The sequence below is a fragment of the Engystomops pustulosus genome, chromosome 5 (assembly GCF_040894005.1).
Source record: "Engystomops pustulosus chromosome 5, aEngPut4.maternal, whole genome shotgun sequence".
NCBI lineage: Eukaryota > Metazoa > Chordata > Amphibia > Anura > Leptodactylidae > Engystomops > Engystomops pustulosus.
The window spans coordinates 20947157-20974333 of record NC_092415.1 but is presented as its reverse complement, the minus strand read 5'-3'; the positions used below and the strand labels follow the sequence as shown (position 1 = coordinate 20974333).

Sequence of the window (27177 nt, the reverse complement as noted above, 5' to 3'; positions counted from 1 at the left end):
GAAGATTCTAAGGAGACCTCGATTTGTGGCAGGGGAACCACAAGGGGGTCTGGTTGATCTTCTTTAGTCTATAAAAAATACTGTTTCCAAATATTGTCCCCCAAAGGTGAAACAAATCACTTTCATCTGTTGGTTAATCGGAACACATTGTAACATATTGATGGATTTTACTACGTTAATAGTTTAGATCCCTTCCACACAGTCTAGTCAATACAGACCTCGGTACAAATTAACACTGGGAATATTTTCATCCCCTTTAAATTGGGGCAATTGATTTTTTTTTTTCGATTGGGAAATATATTTAATTTATCTTAATAGATCAATATTAATTGAATGACAGAACAATGTAGAAAGATTGACTGCAACGGGAAATCACTAACACTGAAGTCAAGGCTTCTCGACGCTACGCCTACGATGCCCATGCACCTCCATAGCTGTTGAGGTGCACCTTAGCTACAACCGAACACTTAAGGAAGTCCCACATCACCATTATGTCTGTAAATAATATTTTCACAAAAACGTATTAATTCTTTTTTGTAATCAGCCAATTTATCTTTAGTAATTTAGGTTAATAGAGATGACTGCATAATGTGATCTAATAATATAATAAAGCGTTTTATGGTTACACATCTGGTGGTATAGGGTAGTGAAGAGGTTTATCTAAATATCATTGCTGGTCTTGTGTAGTGAAGGTCTGTATTAAAGGGGGTGTGTTTAAAAAAAAAAAAATTTGATACTTACCTTTCCCAGTGCTCCCTTTGTCCTGATCCACCACTTGTCAGTGCTGTGCCCGTTTGTTTACAGAGGCAGGCGTGCTCCACTCTGACAACTTTTGTCCACATGACATGCCCACTGGCCACTGTCCCCACGCCTGGTACAGCATTAGTTTTATTGTGTATCAGGTGCAGTGGCAGGGAATGAGTGGGCATGCCAGGCGGGCGGAAGTCGTGAGAGTGGAGCATGACTACGGGAGCACCGGAAAAGGTAAGTACTGTATAAGATTATTTTTTTACAGCTCTCCCTGTAGCTATATATTTTTTTAAACTTTCAGACAACCCCATTAAAATTGTAAAACTGGATGCTATGTAATATGAACCTGTGGAGACTGAATGGAGGCAACAAAAATCTTCATTCTTGTTTTCAAGCCATCAATAAAAAGACTGAGCCCTTTGGTTCCCTGGGCAGCTGAATGCTATAGATGCTATAGATCGTACCGGGATATGGACACATGGCTTAGTGGTCTAAATACAGATATGGGAGAAACCTAAATCTACGGGTACCAATTCTGGCGTTGGCCACTATAGATATATTTTCAAGCCTAAAATATTATTTTGTTCTAGACACATAAGTTAACATGAGTAAGATAATAGTTTTCATAGATGATTACGCTGCACAGGAGAGGCCGGAGGCTGCGTCGTGCCTCTGCACGCATGGCACAGGCAGTGTTCAAAATTACATGCAAGGCCTGCCGGTGTGATTGGTTGCCAGTACATCTTTTTCCCGATCACTTTACAATTCTATGTTCATTCTGGTAGAAATGTTATCATTCAGAAATCTAAACAAGGCGACAGTAGCGCCACCCTCAGGCACCAATTCCCTCGTAATGTTTTTCACTTACGTGTCTCTTCATATGACAGTAACAACCTCAACTTTCCTACATCTATACATTCCATGAAACTTGGACATCCTTATCTTTTAGCACTAAGCCTGCACGATGTCCATGCATAAATTATAACCCAAACCTTGTCATCATGGATTCCATCGATGTCTGAATAACTCTGGTGTTATCATCCATAAAATCTGGGCTGCGGCTTCTGTGGTGTATGAATTTATGATGAATTTCTCCAGTTCCCGTTGACGATCTGTTTTCCGTAATGTGGTTTAATCTGACTCCTGTGATTTCATGTTATACAACAAATAATCTATAATTTGATGTGTTAGATAAGAATGACCTTCATGTGATGAATGTCTGTGGTGCTCACACTGACCTATAATTAATCTATATTACTTCTGCTCCTTAAATATTTTTATCTCCACTGTTCGTCCATATCGACTTTATGTGCTAATGATTTCCGCCTCTTGCTGCGGCTACAGATTTTATCTTTATCTTCTATCGCTTTTACGTATTTATGGAGCCTTTACTTGTTTTCTATCACTTACTGTATGATGGCTTATACATTTTACATTGGGTATACAGTATTCATAGGGGGAATGTGCAGCTCTGCTTACTATCCACTCTCCCCAGCTGCTCTACTACATTAGATACTTAGGCACACTCGGGGGTGAACCTAAACTCTCTGGTGCCTCAGGCAAGTTATAGGATAGCCCTCCCTCTCTCTATCTGTACCTCAAGCTGTAGAAATATATTAGATATTTTTTTAGTAGGTGTATTATCCATATGGACACTGAGTATAAAGAGAGATACTAGGTGACTGTGCACCAGATGCTGCTCCCCACTTGCTGCATGTGGTGCTGCCTGAGGTAAGAGGCTCCATGAGCCTCATGACTGCTGCACCCCTGGGGCACCTTCCCCAAAGACTGAAGCCTGAGCATTATAGGGACTTGCCCCTAGTATCCCACAGCTTTTCTGATATAGAAGATGTTCATGGTCTCATTTTGTTTCACAACTTTCAGTTTACTTTTACTCTGAACAGCATTGGCCTGCTTTGACTTTACTTAAAATTCTGCCACTGCCCTTCTCTTGCCCTGTCCTTTGTCGATCTATGACTATTCATTACTTAACTCCCTGGTGCCTTGAACCAGTATCACCTAACCAACATTGACCAGCTGTCATTATTCATACGCTTTAAAACATGCGTAGCTCCTTTCACTTTCTTAAGTGTGTACACTGGTCTATATTTCGGAGTCTCTCACACTCCTAGTAATCACCATCTAGTAGTTAAACTTAAGACCACCAAAAAACTTTTTTTCAAAAATATTTTATAATTTAGTAACATCAACGATGGTACATTTGGCATGAGTACTTCACCCCTCTTCGGTTGTAGTATGCATAGTCCTATTAGAAAGTCCACACTTAATTTTCATGGCTTCCACTGAGACGCTGAACGCCAAGTGAGTCCTGTGACGTTTCGGAGGGGAATCCCTCTTGTCTGAGGAAGGAAGTCTGAGGAAGGAGGGATTCCCCTCCGAAACGTCACAGGACTCACTTGGCGTTCAGCATCTTAGTGGAAGCCATGAAAATTAAGTGTGGACTTTCTAATAGGACTACGGCATACTACAACCGAAGAGGGGTGAAGTACTCATGCCAAATGTACCATTGTTGATGTTACTAAATTATAAAGTATTTTTGAAAAAAAGTTTTTTGGTGGTCTTAAGTTTAACTACCAGCTGTCATTATTACCAGGACTACTACAGGAGGTTTCAGAAATGGGAAATGCCCAGATCCCCATTTAGGGTCTAAAAAAAATACACATTGGTTGGACAATGGCATTGGTTTTGGCTCAAATGAAAACGGCCCTGGTGACACAGTTTTTCAGAAAATTCTGAATCAAGCTTAAGATGTGATTGGAGATAAAACGGACACTGATATAAATCCATGGTATGATTCTTACAATTCTTTTGCTGTCTTTTACTGTTATGGAATTGCTATTTAATGGGAAGATGGTCATGTAACATAATAAAGAAACGTAGAATTATCTCAGAAATTGATTGCCTCAATCAGATAATCAGATCTGTACTATTTTTTTTTTTCAAAAGTTATTGCCACAGAAAACTTCTACAACAACTAAGAATGTTCCTTGTGATGCACAGCCATGTGACAGGTTGTTTCTGGTGTTCGGATCCAATCCGAACCCACATAAAATGCTAAGAAGAATGTTTTCTGTATATTCAGGTTACGTAGACCTACGTCGAACTAAAACGGTTGCATGGACACCATACCCGGGGTCATTGTATTATTTCAAAAACAAAACATTGGGGCACATTTACTTACCCGGTTCATTCGCGTTCCAGCAGTGGCTTCTCCGGCAAGCGTTCGGGTCTTCCGGCGATTCATGAAGGCCCTGCGCCCGATGTCCACCAGGTGTCGCTGCTGCGCCGAAGTCCGCCGAGTTGCCCTGGAGTTCATCGTCTTCATCGTGGTGCATGTGAGTATGGCCCGTGCAACCAATTTTTTTTTTAAATACGGCGGTTTTTCCGAATCCGTCGGGTTTTCCTACAGCCACGCCCCCGATTTACGTCGCGTGTATGCCAGCGCCGATGCGCCACAAACTGATCGCGAGTGCCAAAATCCCGGGGCAATTCAGGGAAAATCGGCGCAAATCGGAAATATTCGGGTAACACGTCGGGAAAATGCGAATTGGGCCCTTAGTAAACGACCCCCATTGCGTACCACGACTATGGAACATTCAGGTTCGCCATACATCATGCAGAATAATGGGACCATTATGTTTTCAAAGTTTTTCAATAAAGCAAAGTTCTAATCTTTTCTAATTTTCAAGAAAATATTTGTACCCTGGAAGCTAAAAACAAGTGTTCAGTGTTTGGATACTCTATGTCTTTGATCTGCTATCTTCACGTGGGATAAACTTACCCTTGATTCAAAATGGAGGCATTCAAGATGGCGGCCATATTCCAAACAGGAACCCTCATCTAGTACTTGCTGGGGAATATAGATATTTTAAAAGGCAGAACTAAACCTTAAAGCAAATTTACTATCAAGATCCATCATGATAACTCTGGTTTACACTTACCAATAGATCCTGTGGGAATATTCTTCTATTTGCCATCCGTTGCCTCGTGCCTTCTAAATTCAACTTTTAAAATGATTCTAGTGAGTCAGTGTCCTGGCTTTGTAGGTTTTTAAACTGCCTCACCATCCCCCTGCTTCTTCAGCACTTAGATAACAACAGTAAGTGCTCACTGAGAAAATTCTAAGGAAGCAGGGGGGGGGGGGGGAGACAGAGTAAGAACATGTGAAGCCAGATCACAGATGGGGCTACCGTAGCCCCTCAGGGTCATTAGCATAATGGTAAAAGTTGATTTTAGAAGGAAGGAGGCCATGGATAACAAATATAAAAGGATTAGCACAGTCATGGTGCCTCGATTTATGAGTATCTGCCCCTTCATGATGGGTTTTGATGGGAGATTTACTTTAAGTATTGCAAGAAACTATTTCAATTAGATTATATGTTATTTGTCAAAACTTCAATTAGTCTGGGTTTGTAGTGGTAATTGGTGTTTACCTGGAGGGATTGCTCCTCTTTCAATAAAGTGCTAAAATATTTAATCAAGTGACCCACAAGTGTAATAAAGCGCAGCTGCTCCACAGGTTAATGAAATTTATGTAGTTGTTTTTCATCCGCTATTAATTGGCGAGACTTCACAACAAGAACTCTTTTTTTAGTCAATTACTGTAACTTAACCGTAATAGGCTGTAATATAAAAGCCTCCAGAAAAGTGACCTTTATCTGTGGCTCCCTCTTTAATGTCAAATCAATGGACTACGTGTTGCATACTTTTAGAACTCCCTGAAAAAAGTTGATCAATTTTTAATTAAGCCGCAGAAGAACAAATTTGATTAAACAAAATTTTGGGAGATTTCCTCGGGGGAATACATTGGGTTAATTATAGTGTTATTATAGCTCAGTTCCGAATAGTTGGGATGTATGATGAATTTTGCTAATTATCCTGGAGGAGCTGTAGTGGTAAGGTTTAAGGGGCTTTTGGATTAAAGGGTTTGGACAGGAATTACTAATAATGGTAAATTATTAGGATAGACCCTTAAAGGAACACCCCAGTCATGGCTAATTCATTGAATTCTACCTAGTGCAGGGCTTGAAGGGAGGAGCAGGACTCCAGGTTCTAGGAATACAATAAAAATGAGTCCTTCTCCACCCTACAGACCCTGCACCATGGGTTATTCAATGAATTAGCTCTGACTGAAGTGTTCCTTTAAATTTGTTGGCCACTTATACTGAACTTTAACAGGGCAATCATAAGACCCTTATTATGGCTACCCATATTATACTTACCCTGTTTAACTAAGTTACAGTAATTGACTAAAAAAGTTAGCAATCCCTCCCGACTTTCTATGATGTCTATTATTACCATCTGCAAACAGGGCCTGGCATCGAAATAAATGCTGTGCAAGACCCACGACACGCGAACTACGGCATATGATAATATCCCCCTCAAAATGCATTAATTTCTACTTATTTACCCCAAATATTTCCGATGTCTCCATTTTCAAAATAGTTTGTGTATTATGTGCTCTAGTAAAACTATTTTGTACCTTTCAGTCTGTCCAAAAACTGTTTTGGATATTTACAGGCAGATGATAATATATATATATATATATATATGTATATATATATATATATATATATATATATATATATATATATATATATATATATATAAATAGATTTTAAAGGGAAACTCATCTCAGAAATGATGTCTAAGAACACATACACAAATGAACATTTGGCCCTTCACATTACTGGTAAAACAATTTAATTCTGGAATTTAACCCAGACTGGGCAGCGGCTATTGATGCCATATGGAAGACATTTGGTGTCACTGAGATTCCAGGGCAACAGCTGTGACTATTGTAGCAGTCTCCGCATTGTTTCCATAGTTACAAATCTTGCCAAAGGCAATTATGTTTTGTGCAAGCCTTCCAAGTGGCACCAAAAAATATGACTCAGCATTGAATGGGCCGGCTCTAGCAAAAAAGCAAATTTTTAGTAAACTCGAACTTTTTTGTCTAAGACATTTGGAGGCAGTGTTTAAAAGAAAACTATTTTTCTGGTGTATTTTTGGTGTTTTTTTGTTTTCTTGGATTCATTTTTACTACCTCTAGAAGAGAGCAATAACACAATTCAAAAGTGAGCAAAACAACAGTCAAAAAGGATGAAAACAGATAATAGTCTGTGGGCACCACATACAGGACCACTCCTTTATAGGAGATAATTTCTACCTGCTGTCTGTTCCATTTGCACAAGAGCAAGAAAAATTGACACACAATCAATGTTGATTCAGAATTGAACAGGTTGATTTTACAAAAGTGAGCTGAGGATAGACAGGAATGACACGTCCATACTGTAGATCTGTGATTGGTCTTTGAAACGGAAAAGATCAACTTGAAGATTTACATCTACCAGTAATTTCCAAGATGGATGAGTCATGTGTAGGTTAAAACAATAAAATTTTCTTTCTAATGTAGATTCATTCATAATTTAATACTGTTCATACTCCTTTGTCAAGAGCAAGTGTCCTCCATTCCCTATACCACCCACCAGAGATATCCAAATCCTGGATCGTGATCAATGGTTCATTTTCTTAAGCGCGAAGGTAGTTTGAAAGGCAGAAGCTCTGCAACATCAGCAATTTTCTCTATTAAGTATTAAGCCTGGCAGCAATTTAATCAACTCCATAGACAGAGGGCATCTCTTGGCATTGATCTGTTGGCCACAGAAGTAAGATTTTAAAGAGAAAGTATTGCTGAAAGAGTAACCATCATTTTAGATGATTTATGATGATTGTGTGGGAGAGTGTTCTAAACATTTTTCTAATATACGTAATTAAGAAATTCTCCATTGTTTCTAAAGAAACAGACTGCAAAGTGCCACTTAGTTACAATGATACTTCAATGTTGCTATGGTGAATCTATCTACAGGACTGAAGACGGGTCTCTCTCTCTCCTGTTCGTGCCAATGCTGTGAGTAAGTGTTAACCCTTCCTGCTCTCTCTCTCTCTGGCTTTAGTATGCTATGTGCACTATATTCAAACATCAAGCTAAGGCTGAGAAAAATAAACATTTACTTACCTCTACGGTCCCTCCCATGCTGCCATTTCCCCGATCCGTGCCCCATGTAAACACATAGGGCTACAGAAGCTGTGCTGCATTCAGATTCCTCTTTACTGCTAGAGCTGTTTAATAGAGATGAGCAAGCATACTCATCCCAGCTTGATGCTCGTTTGAGCATTAGCGTACTCGAAACGGCTCATTGCTCGGACGAGTATTTCACCAGCTCGAGAACAAGCTTTCACTTAAGGATCATTTATCGTCAATACACCATTACAGTAATACACACATTTGCGATTTATGGCAGTCAATGCAAATATACTTCTGATAAGTTAGCATTTGTATGGAAACATCTGCAATGTGTTCTTCACACATATTGTTCTTCACATACTATTGTGAAGAACACCTTTCTGCACTCATGTCTTCTGCTAACTTGTGAAGAACACATCTCATCATATGTGTGAAGAACGACAATACAGTGAAGAGCCAACTGATGTGCACCATATTCTTTGTTTCAGGAATATGTACATTGCTACAAACAATAGATTAGAATAAAATAATAGATAGATCTTCTATCCTGTCAGTTTAACTGTTCTGTTTAACATTGGTCATTCTCCTTTCTGAAGTTCCACAAATATTCCTTTGAATAAAAACAAATGAAGAAACAGGACTGACTTCCTTATTTCTCAATAAAATGACACATTTTATTGGTCCCCTTGGTCCCCTGGAAAAATGCTCGAGTCTCCCATTGACTTCAATGGGGTACGTTATTCGAAACGAGCACTCGAGCATCGGGAACAGTTCGTCTCGAGTAACAAGCACTGGGGCATTTTAGTGCTCGCTCATCTCTACTGTTTAACCAAGCATGACAAAATTAGATGTGAGCTCATGCAGCCTCCTTAGACACACACAGTACAGGCTGTAATATGAATTCATATGAAGAACTTTGCTAAATATATTCAGGTAACACCTGTCTTTAACTTTTATACCTAAATTTAACAAAAGGGGCGTGACTTCACTGTAAAAGGGACAAGGGACAAGTATATATTCTCATGGGCCAGAATTTTGCCATGTTCTTCTGCTATCAACTAAGTCAACTAATGGGTTAAATAATAATAATAATAATAATACTTTATTATCCCAAACGGGAACTTAAAGTGTCATCTCCACAGTACATCAAATTGACAAAACATCACATAAATACTCACATAAAAACATAGTCACATAAAAACACATATACCATAAAACAGAATAAAAACAGTAACCCACATAAATATAAATAATTTCACCCACTATTCAATAAATAGTTACGTAGATAGATTATAAAACTAGCAAAATGATATCTTTTTCCAGTAGTCGCACTTTTTAAGACATTCCTATTTTACCCCTACTGGAATTGTTCGATAACTCCAGAGCGGCCGGTATAAATGTCTTTTTAAATCTCTCCGACCTGCAGCGCAAGAGAATAAAACGAGAGCTAAAACCACTAATCTGTGCCTGCAGCACACCATACATTGGATGGTCACTATTATTTATTATTTTTTCCAATTTCCTTAATATACCGCACTGTACAAGTTCCTCCCATCTATCAAATTGCAAACCCACTATGGAGGAGGCTTTCTTAATTATTTTATCCATCTTTTGACAATCCCTACTAGAAATACAGTTGCCCCAAGCCACTAGGGCAAATGCAAATGCGCTCATCATAACCGTATTATAAAAACCGACCATCATAGTCCTCGGGATGTCAAATGCTCTTAATCTGCGTAGGAAGAATAAATTACTATTAGCACGTCTAGAGACCTTATCAATATGCTCATGCCAGCTTAATTTATTATCGATTATTATGCCTAAATATTTATAGCTACCAACCCGCTCCACTTCTGTCCCTGCTATAATAAGAGGTTTGGGCATAACGCCCTTTTTCCTCGAAAAGTCTATAATCAATTCTTTCGTCTTATTTACGTTTACTACGAGACCATTTGAGCTGCACCATTCAGTAAAAGTATTCACAGATTCTCGGTATTCACTGTCATCCCCTTCTGTGATACAGCCCACCATTACTGAATCGTCCGAGTACTTTTGAAGAAAACAGGCTGGATCATTTTTCCTAAAATCCGAGGTGTATAGAATAAACAAAAAGGGAGCTAACACAGTACCCTGGGGGGCCCCCGTACTGCACACCACCTCATCAGACCATGTGTCACCCAACCTAACCCTCTGCGGTCTGCAGTGCAGATAAGTTGGAAAAGTTGGAAAAGTTGGAAAAGATAGTATTTGACCATGCCAGACTATCCAGACACTTTCAATAAATCTACCTGAAGGAGGGGCGCAAAAACAAGGGTAGTGGCCATAGCAGCTGCTATGGGGCCCATATTGTCGGGGGGGGGGGGCATCTGGGGTATTAGGTATGAATATGCTGTATGTGTGCATAAGTGATGTGTATATGCTGAGTGTGTATATGATGCATGGGTGTATATGGAATTGTAGACTCTTGAGTCAGGTTTGAAGGCTCTTTAATGGGTCGGACATTGGTTTAAAAGGCAGTTAGATACTATATATTCAGCGCAGTACAAAGAATGACTAGAGGTGTATTCATACCATGTTATAAGCTCACACTCAGCGCAGACCTCATTATGCTGATAAATTGGATTTGGTAATCACTATATACAGTAAATTATGTAAATGTCAGGCAAGGACAACCATGTACAAAACCATTCTACTTTATTTTTGTGATGCTACACTGTATAAGAGACCACAGAATCTCAGAGCCTTTATGGTCACAAACACAAGTTAATTTTAAGCAAATCTACCATGATAAACCAGGGACATTACTCATGGATCCAGGCAGTATGATTGTGGTTATCTTCTTATATTTGTCATCCACAGCCATCTTCCTTCTAAAATCAGCTTTAAAAATTATGTGAATAAGCTGAAAGGGCTCTTTGGGCATTAACTGAAACCCTCCATGCTGTAGATTCACAGACTGTTACAATGCACAGGAGCATTTGCCTCTACCCCTATGTGAGAATACAGTAGGCAGAAGGAGGGGGAAGTGCCAAGGGAGCAGCGGTCCATACCCCTGTAAGAATTTGTGAAGCTACAGCCCTCCAGGCTCAGATTACACATGCAGAGAGAGGAGGGAGAGAGCATGGGGTTAAGTGTAACATGTGCTGCTCACTGTTAGAGATGAGTGTTCAGCCGAACGCCGAACTTGAACGTGGACTTCTTGCTGAATATTGTGGTTCGGGTCCGGGCAAAGAGGTGGAGCACAAATGTTTTCTCCTGACCCTACGCTCTGCCTGCACCCCCATAGTACCAATCCAAAGTCTATTCCTTAAATAATCAGAAAAACTCATCCTCCTTCCCACAGAGATGCGTTTTATCCATTATTTATATAGTAGAAGAGCAATCCGCCCCCGCTACTTTATGTTCCATATTCCATATTATTTTTGTGTTATTTTGTGACCCATCTGTTGTATCTAATTTCATAAGAAGTGAGTAGCGAGATTTTAAAAAGTGATTTTGTTTAGTTTTAGAAGTAAACTCTAAGGTTTTTTTTCACACTTTGTTGGGTGTTTGACAATTAAACATATGGACAGACGAAGGGAATGAAAATAAATATAGATCTGGTAGTTGCTATATCTGTAGCTGTTTAAAAAGAGCAATTGACTGTCGTTAGCATCACAGTTAGTTAGTTTTGGATAAAATAAAGTTTTTAGGGTTTTTTTCGCACGTTTTTTGAGCACTCAATCATGGATACGTAATGATTTATAAAGTGCTACAGAATATGATTGTTCTATATAAATAAAGATTACCAAAATATGACACAATTGCAAGTTTCTTTTAGGTCTACATTAGAGATGAACGAATCTGTTTGTGGGTTCATACATTTGGTACCGATCTGCCATTTTGGCACTAAACCAAATGTGAATCTTTTCTGCTTTACTTCAGGCGAATCTTTGAAAATGCTGGCTAGCTACTTCTTTCTTTTATCCTAGAAATTAGGGAGTGGAGTGGAGAGGGCCCATAGGCTGGGGCCAAGAAGAACGGGAGGGTCTGAAGGAGCTAAGCCTAGAGTGGTAATTGCAAAAATTCTGGATTTTCAGGACAAATTTGAATTATTGAGGTTATTCAGAGAAAAAAGAGACCTGAAGGGGGAAAAAGAGAGCTCTGCAACCGGCATAGAAAGAATTGTAAGGAAATACTTAGATATAGATGGGGACTAATGTGATTAAAATTACATCATGGAATGTAAGGGGCATAACATCACCTGCAAAAAGGGGGAAGATTCTTTCACACCTTCAGAGGCTGGACACGGATATTGCCTTGCTCCAAGAAACATATTTAACTGATAGAGAAATTGGCAAATTAGAAAGAGGTTGGGTAAGCAAAGCAATAGGCCAAGGACTTGGATCTAGGAAATTAGGGGTTATAATACTGATAAACAAAAGACTTAGAGTAGAAGTCCTAACAGAAGAATACAAAGAGAAAGGCCGTGGAATGAGGATACTGTTAAAAGTAGAAGATAGCCAATTTAGGGTCTACAATATATACACACCAAATGATAGGAGAAATGAAGATTCTTTAGAAAGATGTCTGGCTGGATAATGAGAGATAAAGTAGATTCAAAAATTGTGGGAGGGGATTTTAATAGAGTTATCGAAGAAAGATTAGACAGATCAGATATCAAAAGAACCAGTAGAAAAAAGGGCGAGGACGCAACAATGTTTAACCTCTTGAACTCAGGGTTATTGATAGATCCGTGGAAGATGCAAAACAAAAAAGAGAGAGAATACACTGATTACTCAGGTCAATATGAGACATGGTCAAGAATAGATTATGTATTAACTTCATCCTCACTGGCACAGAAGGTGAAATCCACCAACATTTTTGACATTGTTATATCCGACCATGCCCCCATACAAATAGAGCTACAAATTTGGGAGAGGAAGAGAGAGATCAATTTATGGCGCTTTCCAGGTAGGTTATGTAAAGAGAGGGAATTTCAAGAAATGGTTAAGGAGAATTGGGATAAGTACTGTAAGGAAAACATTGAGTTAATAAACGACAACCCAATCCTGTTCTGGGAAACAAGCAAGATTACCATGAGAAGGGAAATAATGTCATATGTAGCAGGGAAGAATAAAAAGAAGAAGCTTAAGTATGCAGAGATGGAAAATAAATATAAAGAGTCTACACAGAAATACAGATTACAACCCAATCTTGAAAACAAGGGAAAGTTGATTTTTGAGCAATATGTGGATAAGATCCAACAGGATAGTATGAGAAGGGGGCAAAGGAATCTCTATTGTTTTGGCAGCAAAACAGGGAAAATACTAGCAGCCATGGTAAGGACTGAAAGAGGGGAAGGTAAAATAGAGGGGCTACAAAACTAAAAAGGTGAGGTCATCCGAGATAGGGAAGGGATAAATCAGATATTGGCTGGTATTACAAGAAGTTGTATGAAGGGAGGAAGGAGAGAGAAGAATAAATGGATACATTTCTTACAGATTTGAATGTCCCATCCCTGTCGAGAGAACAACAGGATGCATTATCAGCCCCGATCAGAGGAGACGAAATAGAAAGTATTATCAAAAAAATGTCAAAGGACAAAGCCCCGGGGCCCGATGGATTCACCTCAGAATATTATAAGCTGGTTGCCCCACAGATTAATGGAACACTAACACAGGTATTCAACCATATGTACAGGGAAGGGAAGACTTTGATGATGGGGAATTTAGCCTTCATCAAGGTAATACCAAAAGGGAAGGGGGATAGAATGGATCCGGCATCTTTTAGGCCGATTTCACTAATGAATGTGGATACAAAAGTATTTTCTCGGATACTAGCAAACAGGCTAGCAGAAGTGTTACCCGATGTGATTCACATCTCTCAGAATGGGTTTGTAAAAGGGAGGAATGGGGTTAAAAATGTATGTTTGGTGATGGCTGCATTGGATTGGGCCAGGGCAAGGCCACAGGAAAGGGAACATGCAGCAATTATTTCAGTCAATGCGGAAAAAGCATTTGATAGTGTGGTCTTGCCCTGGCTCAAAAAAGTGATGAAGAAGATAAGGATAAATGGGTTATTTTATAAAGCAATAGTCACAATGTATAGGGAGCCACATGCACAAGTGGTGACACAAGGGAAAATTTCACAGAGATTTAAATTAGAAAGAGGCACCCACCAAGGTTGCCCACTTTCCCCTTTACTATTTAATCTCACAATTAAACCTTTAACAAGGATCATTCACCAGAAAGAAATATATCAGGGGATAATGTTAGGGAAAAAGCACTTGAAAATGAGTCTATTTGCCGATGATTTAGTCTTATTTATGAATAATGTGGAAAGGGACATTCAAGAGGTCTTAGTTTTTTTGAAGGAATATGAAAAAATTTCAGGGTATAAGGTAAACACTCACAAAACACAAATCTTACTTTTAGGTAAGAGAGTGGGCACGAAATGGAATCGGCAATGGGGATTGAATATAGTAAAAGATAAACTGAAATATTTAGGAATATGGTTAAGTAGAGAGAGCACAAGACTGTACCCACTAAACTATACACCCCTTATAGAGAGAATAGTTAGAGACATAAAGAAATGGAGGGAACTTCCCCTGTCATTATTTGCAAGGAAAAATCTCATTAAAATGATAATTATTCCAAGATTAATGTATACAATACAATATCTCCCTCTCCTTATAAGACACGATGACATAAATAAAATAAATAGCCTCTTTCGGAGTTCGGATGGGCAAGGAAAATTGAAAATATTTGTTGAAATAACTTTTCATGAAAAATCTGTGTTTGAAAGGACAATTGAAACACTGTTTCGGACCTAATAAATTTGGAGCTAAATCAAAGCTGTCAAAAAATTTCAAGAAGCTTCTTTCATCGAATGTTGGATGAGTCGCTCAACATTAACATCGGAATCCTTAAATTTACAAAAAAAATAGCCAAAAAAACTTTTTCTAGGTCAATCTAATACAGGAAGACAGCCATCTTGAACATATGTAAACTGCTACATTACCAACAGTTTTGTTGGTTTTTCAAACCATACACAATTTTGGGTGGGAAAGGTCGGGAATGGAGCAAAGTGGAGGCACCAACTCACCGTATTTACTATAGTCACCACCTGAAAACCAGTGGGGGCTATAGTTAAAATCTCCACCACGCTAGACCAGGTCAGATTTCTAGCCAGTGACAGAAAGAACTTATGGATATACTAAGAGGCATGAGCCTCCTAGCATAGCAAAATACTAATCTCATTACTCCAGGGCTTTCTAGTTTTTATTTATTTATTTTTTTAAATTAGTATAAAAATTTGTTACCTGATCTTTATTATTCATTGAAATGAAACAGAATATGCTCCTTCTTCATAAGGTTTAACGATTTAGTGCTACAAAGAGGCTTGTATTGAATATTATGCTTTTTGATTAGACCAAGCAGAGTTAATTTCAATGGGTATCAGGATCCCATATTCCCACCGGGAAAGAACAAGGGTCGTATAATGAGAGCAATTAAATGCAATGAGTGATTCACACTCCTGGTAATTGGAGTTTCAAGAGTAAGGAAAATTAGTTAGTTTTGTGTACATATTATTGGACTTGACAATAGTCTCTGAATTTTTAATTTGATGAAAGTTCCGAGAAATCCGTCACTAGAACTTTTGTCGAAGTGGATAATTAAAAAATAAATAATTGTTCGAAATTCTAGTTTTCAACTATTGTATATGATCAAATTATAATAAATGAGATATTGTACAAAACACTTCTATGAAATTATTGTTTATTCCAACAACATCCGGTTTTGCATTGAGGAATATATTAATAACTGGTTTAAATATTTTATATCAGCTTGAAACATGTCAAATGCCAAATGTTTGCAACACTTTATTGTATTCACCTGATGATTTGGAAGATTCCCCAAATTCAAAAAGGACGAATTAGACAATTTTGAATATTATGTTTTAACCCTTACAGGACTCAGCTCTTTTTTGTTTTTTTCCATTTCTGTTTTATACTCCCCTCATTCCAAAAGCAATAACTTTTTTATTTTTATGTTTACAGAGATGTGTTAGGACTTACCTAACTAAATTGTGCCATTTAGTGGCACCATTTTATATTCCATGCAATGTACTGGAAAGATGAAAAATATTCCAAGTGCAGTGAAATTGAAACAAAAACACATTTATGCCATTTTCTTGTGGCCTCTGTTTTTACGGGTTTTATTGAGTTCCGAATGACAATTTTTCTTTATTCTTTGGGTTGTTACAATCACAGGGATACCAAATTTATAGAAAAGGTAGATGTATAACAGCTCACCGTAATGGGAAAAATCATTTCTCTTCATATGTTTGCCTTTGGTGTGAACGGTGCCCGAGATCCATAAGAAGCCGCGCCAACTCCGGTATAGCAGTAGGTAGTGAGAAAGTTATATTGAATGATCCAATATTATATCCTATATTGGATCGTTCAATATAGCTTTCTCAATACAAAATGTATACAGGTTTTATTAGGATTTAATAGATTTACAAACATTTTGATCTTCGGTACATAAAAATTTTTCACATTTTGGTGTGAGGATCTATGTGAGGTGTCATTTTTTTAAAAGTATGTGCTGGAATATTAATTTATATCAATTCAGGACCTATATGACCATTTGATAATGTTTTATTAAAATAGCCATTGATGTAAAAATGGGGAAAAAGTGGTGAGTCAAACATTTGGGCGCTATTTTCTGTTATGGTTTTCACAGCCGGGAACAGTCTTTTTTATATTTTGATAGAACGGGCATTTTTGAGTGTGGCAATATCATGTTTAAGATATTGGCTGTTTATTTATTATTATATGTGTTCTAGGGGGTGACTGAAACTGAAACTTCCCCTGCAGGAACTTGTGCGTCCATGTTCCTGCAGGTGTCGCTGCTGTGTTGACGGCCATGCCCCGATTTCTGTTGCGTGCAAGCCGATGCCGACGTGCCACAGTCTGATCGCGTGTGCCGAAAATCCGGGGCAATTCGGTGAAAAACGGAAATATTCGGGAAAGCCAACGAAAACGTTCGGGGCCCTTAGTATATGAGCCCCATTGTTTTACTACAGTATTGTTGTATTTTAGCCCTGTAGGGTCTGATTGATAATACTTTAAACTGCAATACTACTGTACTGCAGTATATAGCAATTTTACTACTGATTTCTAATAGCCTGCCATCTGCTGGATATTAGAGATCATTACACATGGCAAATTGAGACTTGTAGGCTGCCATGGCAACTGATCGCCACCCTCTAATGAGGTCACAGGGGCGGCGATCAGCCATCCAAGATAGCGGCGCTTAAGTGATGGTAAGTTAAGTGGCGTGGTTGGATTAGCCTTAACGTATTAACTGCCGAGATCCATGCCAGCACAGACCGTGGCAGTAACAGGCGGGTGGGTGTAAGGAGAGAGCTTAGCCCATGAGCAATCTCCATACACCCCCCGCAGCACTAGGACATAGTAGTATGTCCTGGTGCGAGTAGGGGTTAAAGGTTGGTCCTTTTCACAAGAATGTGGATAGCTTGCTGAGTTGTTGGTCAGATATTGGCATGCTATCATTAGAATGTGGGGATCCTATCCTCCCCTCATCTTCATACAAATGACAAATATGGTCTTCTGTAGTCCCTTAACTGAGGCATGTCTTAGACCCCAATGATTAATGTGTGCAAGTCCTCCAAACATGATGCATCATTTATATGAAAAGTCTCTTTATATTTGGGAACACACACCCAATAAATAAATTAAATAGAATTAAATTAAATAGAAATAGAATGAATAGGACCATGGTCCTCATCATTGGCAGGTGTCCCAGCAGTTGGACACCAAACAATGATCATTTTATCACCAATCTTGTGATTAGGTGATAATTTTAAAACCTGGGCAAAAGCCTCACAACAGCTTCAAAATCAGTGAAGTGATTTCATTATAGTTTTATAAAACCTACTCTGAAACATGCCATAAATGGTTTTTTCTACATTCAATATTAAAGTTATATGCAGTTGGTATATATGTCAACCAATATATATTAAGGTACATAGTGGTATAATATAGATGAAATATATGCAGTATAGGACTGGACCACCAGAGTACAAGTGGATCCTCCAGTGGGCCCCAGGTTCTAACCCATCACCGTACCACCGAGGAACAGCAAAATGCAATCCAATTTGGAAACTAGGAAGGTCTATTTTCATAGGGGGTGTTGAAAAGTGGTTTCACACAATAATTTCATCTGGTGAAAAACCCCAGCCTGATGCTGATTGTAACCCAGGAAACCCAGAGAGCAGCTCTGTATAACTGTAAACTGTAAGGAATTTAAATACCTTTGCAGAGATAAGAAAGTGCTACAGTTTCAAGAACTTTTGATTTTTTATGATATTCTAGATTCTACACTATTTTTGTCTGCCGTTACAAAAGGAAATCAATGAAAGTTTGTAATAAGGAAAGTAGTTCATGTATATATCTAATATTCTGACGAACTTCACTTCCTTCCAGAATCAATTCTTGGCCTGCCTTGATGTTCATTCTAAAGGTATAGGATTATCTAAGCCTAAAACATTCATTCGAACAGCATGATACGTGAATATTTTATTTAATGTTTTATTTCATATTATTTTAAGTTATACTGTATCCTGGAAAAGTGAAAAAATATGGCAACTACAATATTCTCACAAAAAGATCCAGGAGACCACTAGGTGAAAATTGAAATGGAGGTTCTGTATAAAAACTTATTTATCTCCAAACTTTAAGTTATTCTATTTCCTTTTATAATAAGGAGACTCTATCTCATATGATGAGAGAATAAAATTAATAAAAAAAGAACAAAAAATATTAAAAATAGAATATAATGTCTTACTGAATATCCTGTAAACCACAATTATGAGAATAATAAAGTTTTTTTTTTAACAGAAATAGTGCATCCATGGTTGTCTTCGGGCTATGTCTCTTTTTGCTCCTGAATCAATATAAATGAATGCAGTATCAATATCATGGAAGACTGAGGTACTGGGCCACAAGCTTCAATTTTTTGTCTGAATTTGCAGCAGGTTTCACAGTTTTTGATAAATGTGGGCCACTGTATCTGGAAAAAAAATAATTAAAAGATATCTGCCACCAAAACCTCATAGATACAGGCACTGACTGTGGTAGTCTTCCTTCATTTGTTTTCCATGGCCTCTTTCTTCGCCATTCCCTTCATGCTGTAGACCCACAGACTGTGCAGGAGCACTTCTCCCACCCACTGTGTAAGATTGCAGCAGTCAGAGGGAGCAGGAAGTGCTGAAGGAGCATAGGGAAGCGGAGACAGTGTGTGACCTCAGAGCCCTTCTGGCTAATTAGCAAAATATTTAAAGTTGATTTTAGAAAGGAGGCTATGGATAACAAATATAAGAATATTGCCTTGATCTATAAGTAAGTTTCCCTGCATTATTATGAGGATTTTGATCCTGAATTTCCTTTAAAGTGATTTTATAGCAGAAGCCATCAATGTCATTTATATTTCCTCTGTATCAATAATTGACAAAACCAATTTAAGCACCAAAAATGTTCAATAAATAGAAAACTTTAATAAAATAAACCAGCATAGTTGTGCTTTCCATACCTTGTTCTGAAATTCGTCGGATGAGGGTGTCCATCATATAAAGATAAATAATCATATTCTTCTTCAAGAGCAAATGATTGAAAGGCAATCTGGATTCTGTTTTGTTCTTCTCCTATTATTACCCATGTGCAATTTGCACCATTTGGATAGCCGTACGGGAAGCCAGGGCTTTCTATAGTCCCATTCAATCCTTTTAACGTTCCACCACACGTATATATAAATCCTGGAAAAAGAGAGACGGGATATAAATATTTATACATGGACGCATTTCAATATTCTTATTGATATATTTATTAAATGGTTAATACAATGATATAACAGTATATAGACAGTACATGAAGCGATTAATATAAGCAATGCTGGCATTCATTACTTGCAGTGCATAGGATTCCATCATCATTTATCAGGGTTTCCATACCAGAAAACTGGTTTAGAAGCCCTGAATTAATGACAAATACTTGTGAGAAGCCAGTAATTGCAATTATTTTTTTGCTTCACGAAATCTCCATGGCAAGTAGGTGCGGAAGGGGCGTAAAGGAGTCACTGATAGCAGCAGATGGGCTGGCACTGGGATCTCCTGCCCCATGGGCGCACACTACCTAGACCATACCAATGTTTGCCTTGCAGGTTCACATGGTTATTTTGTAAAACTATCAAGGGGCCAGGCCTTGATAAATCTCCCCCAAAACCTTCATATAATAAATGAACCTTTACCCTAAGAATAAGTAATGAAATATAAAAAAACCTTTGCCTGGTATAAATGTAGGTTGAAGAACTACTACTATAAATGACACATACAGAGGTGTCCACTGTCCACTCATAACGATTTGATTTTGGTTTATTTCTCATAAAATCAATTTATGAAATGAATGCCTCATTCAACAAGTGAGCAAGACAAATACACATTAAAGGGAACCTGTCAGCAGAAACTGGCCTGATAATCCATTACCAGTGTCTTCAGGCATCTCAAACCCTTCAAGATCATCTTCTTTCATGGCCATCATACAGAAAGTCAACTTTGAGGTGAGATTTAGATTGGTTGTAAATTCACTGGAGAGTTTAGCATTGAAGTCAAGCTCCGCCCACTTCGGAGTGCCTTTTTTTTGTCATTTTTGATGCCTTTATATTGAGGATGATGGCAAACTGGCTCGCCAAAAATCTGGGTTTACTGACGAGGGGACAGACTTTACTTTTTGGTTCCTTGACTTTATATACCAATTTCACATTTCAATTCTCACATTTCAATTCGAAGTTGATTTTCTGGATGATGCCATCAGACTGTGCCATACTCTTCAGGATTACATTATGCTAAGACAACCCTAGAAAGAATAAAATCCACCGCATGACCATTTAGGCAATTCCCATAGAAACCTACATCTCTTTGTGATACTATAGTATAGAATAATACAGCCTTTAAAAATCGATCGTCTCATAATGCATATAACTGAACTTGTTCAGTCAAGAAGAAGGTCGCCACCCATGTTGTAGCTGCCTTCAAGCTCGAATAGTCCAGAGGCTTCTTGGAGACACAAATGATCTACGCATTTGGCTTTGCTCGGCTACGGCTTACTTATGAAAACGAGTATGAGTAATGTGTGGCCGAGACGGGCAAAGTTAAAACGTGTAGATTGTTTTTGCCTATCCCCTGTGAACAGTGAACATCTTTAATGTTGTTTTATTGAAAAAAGTCGATTGAAGATTTGCTGCAACCTAGCAAGTGCAGGATTCTACTTTTCATGTGCCAATTAAGAAGACGGGTATAGAAGGCTATCACTCTATTTATGTAAATGCTAATGGAGGTTTTCCAAAGTGAAGATACAACATATGAAGGAAAATAAAACATCTATACATTGAAAGTGTCTAAGACCCTCCCCACTAGCCCCGCCTAGAAACCCCTCTTCTATTTTTTTTATTTCCTGTCACCAATCCATTTGTGAAACACAAAAGTCACACCCTCTCCCAGCTGTATCGACCAATTACAGCTGAGCTCTTAATTTGATATTTAAAACTTTATTTTTATACATTTTCATACAAAGTACTAAATATTTTAGTACATGTATTTTATATTCATTTATTTCAGGGGAAGAGAAGAGGAACAATAAAACCATAATCTGGTCTAGAGACTCAAGCGATATGACCCACAATAGAAAGTAAAATAGGTACATATTCCTAACAGGTAGACAAAATTAGACAAACAAAGTTACTCAACAATCTCCACAATTCTTCTGTGGCCATACAGTGATTCTCATGATTATGACTAATTGTCTAAAGATAGCGGTTACTATGACAATGTGATGTCTTATAATGTTTCTGTCAATTTTAATTAACTTGACCTGTGTTCCTGTGTATTGTTGATAAAGAACTAAAATTTTTGCATGTTATATGGGAGAGATGATCTTTTTGGCTTCATTTTTGGCTACATTTTTTGGGCTGCTACCCTGAACATGGGTACCCAGGGCACACAAAATATATAACAGTCCCCCAATGATAATGTATTTTATAGTACTAGTATGCTAGGGTACTTGGGCCTGTGTGCAGGTTCGCTTTAAATAGCATGTGATAGTTGGGAGACCATCTTACAAATCTCACCCTTGGCTTTGTTGCAGCAGTGACCTCTGAACTAGCTCTCTTTAATCCATTGATGCTAATTAAACTCAAAGGGGGGAAGTTCTCATTTGGGCTTTTGTCTTTGTTTGGTGTTGTTTTGGCACAGTTATGGTACAAATGCTGTTTTGCAATTTTCATTGCGCCAAATGAACATAGGACAATGCACTTTAAAATAAACCCCTCTTGCGCCAAATTCATGATATGCTTTGACTAGTTTTAATTATACTGAACTAAATTCATGATTTACAATTTGGCGAAAATTTTATTTAGGCGCATGTTTTGGTGCATAATGACTCCAGTGTAGAAATAGGACAAAAACTACTACCAAATTTCTCAAAACCAATTGCTCCATAGAGGGACATGTGTGCCATAAAAAAATTTTGCGACTAACCAAAAAAAGAAAAACCCGAATACAGCAACATTTATAGACTCACAAAAATGGAAATCAACAAAGACGACCAAGTCAAAGACAAATTGTTATGATGAATTCCCCCCATACAGTTTTTCTAATTCCTTGATACCGGGGCATAATGGAGAAGGCAAAGACTGCACATAAAGGGATTTGCCAACAAAACGAAACAGGATAGGGCCTAACTTGCTGATCAGTAGAGGTCTTATTGATAAGTCCTGCACAGATCATAAGAACAAAAGACCCGATGGGGTCCCAGGTACCTCCGTCGGGCCCCTCATTGCTTCCCGAGATTAATGGAGCAGATGAGCACTGTGCTCATCAATCTCCGTCAGCTCCATAGAGATGAATGTATAGGAATGGTCATAGTGGGCACCTGCTCCATTAATTTCGGGGAGCGATGACAGGTCAGACTGGAGATACCTGGGACCCCATCGGACCCCTCATTCTTATGGTCAGCAAGTTAGGCCCTATCCTGTGGATAGAGCCTAACTTGTTTCATGGGAAAACCCCTTTAACCTCTGTTCCTGGAAATTGGGGGGTTCAAAATTTTGCCAGCCTCAGACTCTGGATAGGGAGGTTGAGAAGAATTACCTCTACCCCATCTAAGGTAACTGTGATATAAATGTACTATAAGGTGGGTTAAGCATCCAATAGCATTTCATATAGGACCTGTTTTGGGATGTATAAACACAAGTAATCCCAGTATATTGTTTACAGTCACTTCAAGTTTTGATATTTCTGTAGAACTAATAAAAGTAGTTTTTTTGTTGTTGTTTATTTTTTATAGGGGACAGGAAAGGTAAAAATTTACAAAAATGTTATCAAAACTTCCCAGCCATGACAAGATCTCATGTAATAGAAAATATATGACGCTGTCGGGACTCAATTTACACCACTGATCAGATACTGTAGATCATGTAAAAAATTACATGTCATTAATATTATTTACTCAAATTCATCATATCTTAATTATACTTAAAAAGATGCTGAGAATGTAGATGCCCTGGGATAAGTACATAATAAATCATGCATTTATTTGATATAATCTTGCAAGATATGGTGGAATATGAATGAAGAATATCTAATATGGCATAGAAAGAAATTCACTTGAGAAAATTTAAAAAAAAAATCCCATCACTTTCCTGCTGTAGTATAAAAATAATCTCAAGGCTTTGGAGAAATCTCAGTCAAAAATGAGAATGCAAAGGAATGAGACACGGCAGTTAACATAATATAATAATAATTAACACCATGTTTTTTGTTGTATTAATCGTTTGTTTTGTTTGTTTACTGCCTTTTGACCTGAATAATAAGACCACATCAAAAAATCATCGATAACGAGGAAAAAAAACAAGACAGGAAATGGTCTTTGAAGTTGATCCAAGCAAAAGAGATGAATTTCCCATCCTATTTCCCCAAGGAAATCAAGTATACAATTAAAATGGATTCCCTGTAAAAATTAATATCATTTCTATTTTTTGGGGGGTTTTGTGTGCCAGAGATGTTCAATTTACTCAATCCCATGTTATCACTCTCAGGAAAGCTAATAAAAGCATGAGGAAGGATTTACTGTACCCTCCGTGCTTATAAACAGGCAGAGGATCCGGTAAACACTATAAACCATTTAGGTTTTTCAATATTGAATCAATGAAACATTTCTAAAAAATGTCTAGATTTATATCAGTTCTGTAAAAAAAAAAAGTCACTGCTGTTCTGTGACTAAAAGGAAGATTTTTTTAAAAAATGATTATTATTTAGTTGATTTAATGAAAATAAAACAATAAAAAAATTGTATTTAATGGGTTGGATAAAGCTTAAATATCTTTTCACCATATTATAAGTAATAAGTGTTAATGATTGGGTGAGGGTCCAAAAATTTTCATCAACAGAGTAAGGCCTCTTGCACATTATTGTGTGAGGTCCTGTCATCCAGCTTCCCAAGTTGCTGCATGAAGTTTAATGGCGGATTCACAATGATGTGTCTGTTGCATGTTTTTGTTTTTTTCGGTTCTTTGTCCACTTCTGTTTTGCCTCCGTTGTTCCGTTTTTTTCACATCCAGAAAAAAACCTGAGGGTTTAACATTGAATATAAAACATAAGCATTATCAGTAAAAGAAAACAGATTGCCAACAGTTTTTCTTGCGGACCCATAGACTTCTATTGCCATTTGTGATCCTCAAGCAGGAAAATAATGGGACAGGTTCTAATTTTTTCTTTTACGGACAATGGGGCATATTTATCAGGACCTCTACGCACCGCCAGTGGCGCAGAGGCCCTGAAATAATCGCAAATGCTAGCTTATTGCTAGCTTTTGCGATTATTTTCCCCAATCCGCCACCTTCACGCCAGTGGGGCGTGAAGGGGCGTGAAGGGGGGGGGGGGCGCGCGGCCGGACGGGAGTGGGCCGGTGCGGGGCGTTAATGTCCCCGCGCCTGCGCACTCGCTGCTGCCGGCGACTTTTCATACTTGAAAAGTCGCCGGCTGCGCCTTTTTCTACGCCAGGCCCTGCCTGGCGTAGGATAAACGCTACACTACTGGCAACCCGATACATCAAGAGGCAGAAGCCTCTTGATGTATTGGGCTGCAAATTTGCAGTGGCGGGACGATCATACGCTGGCGCACGAGCGCCAGCGTATGATAAATATCCCCAATGAATCAGTTGAAAACAATTGAAATGTAAATATACCCTTCAAAAACAATGGGGCACATTTACTTACCCGGTCCTATAGCAATCAAGCGGAGCGTTCTCCGTCGAGGAATTGGGTCTTCTGGCGATTCACTAAGGTAGTGCGCCCGATGTCCACCAGGTGTCGCTGCTACGCTGAAGTCCGCCGGAGTTCGCTGGAGTTCACTATCCTATTCCTGGTGCAGGTAAGTGCGTGTCAAGCAACACATTTTTTTAAAAAATTCCGAAGTTTTTCCGAATCCGTTGGGTTTTCCGACGGCCACGCCCCCCAATTTCCGTTGCATGCATGCCGGCACCGATGCGCCACAATCCGATCGCACGCGCCAAAAACCCGGGGCAATTCAGGGAAAGACGGCACAAATCGGTAATATTCGGGAAACCCGACGAAAAATAGCGATTCGGGACCTTAGTAAATGACCCCCATTGAGTCATTAAGGCTTCAGTTAAAATCCCTGAATCATAGAGGGAAAAACAAGACCAGTGGGAGAGGGCCCCAAGGAGTTCCAAATTTAAATGGAGCAGCAGGCTGTGCAGGTGTCTCGTTGCTCTAATCACCCATGACGATGAATTGTAAATTGATGAATTTGTATTAAAAATATGTTATGGTAGGGGCTACCAGTGGTCAGTCACCCACTGAGTAGCAAACTATAACCAATATTTTATATAAGTCATAGCTTCTAAACTTTGACTAACATTTTCAATTCAAAAAGTTTCATATGTTATTAATGAGTCAAATTGTCCTAATGAGGACATATGGAAATTGGACTTTCTGTTGGACTTTCTGACATAATTGTGGTGGCTGGGGCTAATACGCACCAGAATGACCCTTTCTGTGCACCGGATTGTGTCACAGCGTGCATAATGCAGCCGCAACACACTACTAGCACAAACACTTCATATATACATGTGCAACTACTCATAGAAAAACAAAAACAGCACACTGAAGAAAGTAGTTTTGGGTGCAAGCTCACTAGAATCGGGCTCCAGATTCTCCAACAATAACCGTAAGAGAGGTAAGCAGCACCCCCAGACGTCCAATGTCAAGTGGTAAAAAGAGGTGTTTTTTATTCCATGTTCACAAATACAATAAAGTACAGCGACGTTTCGGCTCTCATGGAGCCTTTTTCAAGGCAACTAGTTGTTATCTGGCACACTCTACAATGGAAAGTGTCGACACTTTTGCAAATTTTTTGGGTGCACTTTCATTCTGTGTGCAAGAATTGTGGCACAACTGAGTAATAAATGGTGCAAACTTCAACTACGCACTACTACTCCCCTTTAAGTGCATGGTCTTCGGACAAAGTACCACTGTGTCACAAAAGTGGTGCAAACAGTTCATAAGTACATGTGTACAAGCTCAAAAGACGGTTTTTGAAGCGTAAAAATAGACACAATAATATATCTGGGCTATTAAAGATACTTGCGCAGCTCAGGCTACCAATTCCCTCTCTGTGTAGGTATATCTGGTTTTCGGTACTTCCAGAGAGGCCAAGCGTGCCTGAGGCTACAATAACCACTTTGGCCAATCATTAACCTCGCATAAGTGACATTTCATCATCTTAGGATTTGCCAAATGTGGGTTTGGTGACCCCCAACGATGGATGCCAGAAGTGGCAAAGATGGAAACTACCATTTTTATGCATGGGACAAGAACTGGAGCAAGGAAAATAGTCATTTTTGTTATGAAAGGGATTGTTTACCTTGGAAAATTGTTTCTTCTTGAAACAGCCCTACCATATAAAGACATTCAAGGAGATTTATCAGAAGTGTCAGAGAGCAGAACCAGTGGCGTAACTAGAAGCTGATGGGCCCCAATGCAAAGACTGTGCCAGGCCCCCGACTATAATGTATGGTTTATAGTAATAGTCTTCTCATATGGGAAAGTGACCTCATAAGGGTCCCCTAAATCTCTTGGGCCCGGGTGCGACCGCAACCTCTGCACCCCCTCAAGTTACGCCCCTGAGCAGAACTGTTCTAGTTGCTTATGGCAACCAAACAGAACTCAGCTTTTATTTTACCACAGCAAATTTAAGCTGAGCTCTGATTGTTTTCCATGAGCAACTAGAACAGTTCT

At 38.6% G+C, this 27177-nt stretch overlaps 1 protein-coding gene across 6 annotated transcripts in view; it reads right to left on the bottom strand.

The window, feature by feature from the left end:
* CSMD3 (CUB and Sushi multiple domains 3) overlaps positions 1-27177 on the bottom strand; it is an 804446-nt gene that overhangs the window by 692753 nt on the left and 84516 nt on the right. For all 6 annotated transcript variants that reach the window (XM_072151297.1, XM_072151299.1, XM_072151298.1 and 3 more), the window contains exon 2: positions 19399-19621. In XM_072151297.1, coding sequence (XP_072007398.1) covers positions 19399-19621 — 223 coding nt within the window. The remainder of the gene's footprint in view (positions 1-19398; positions 19622-27177) is intronic.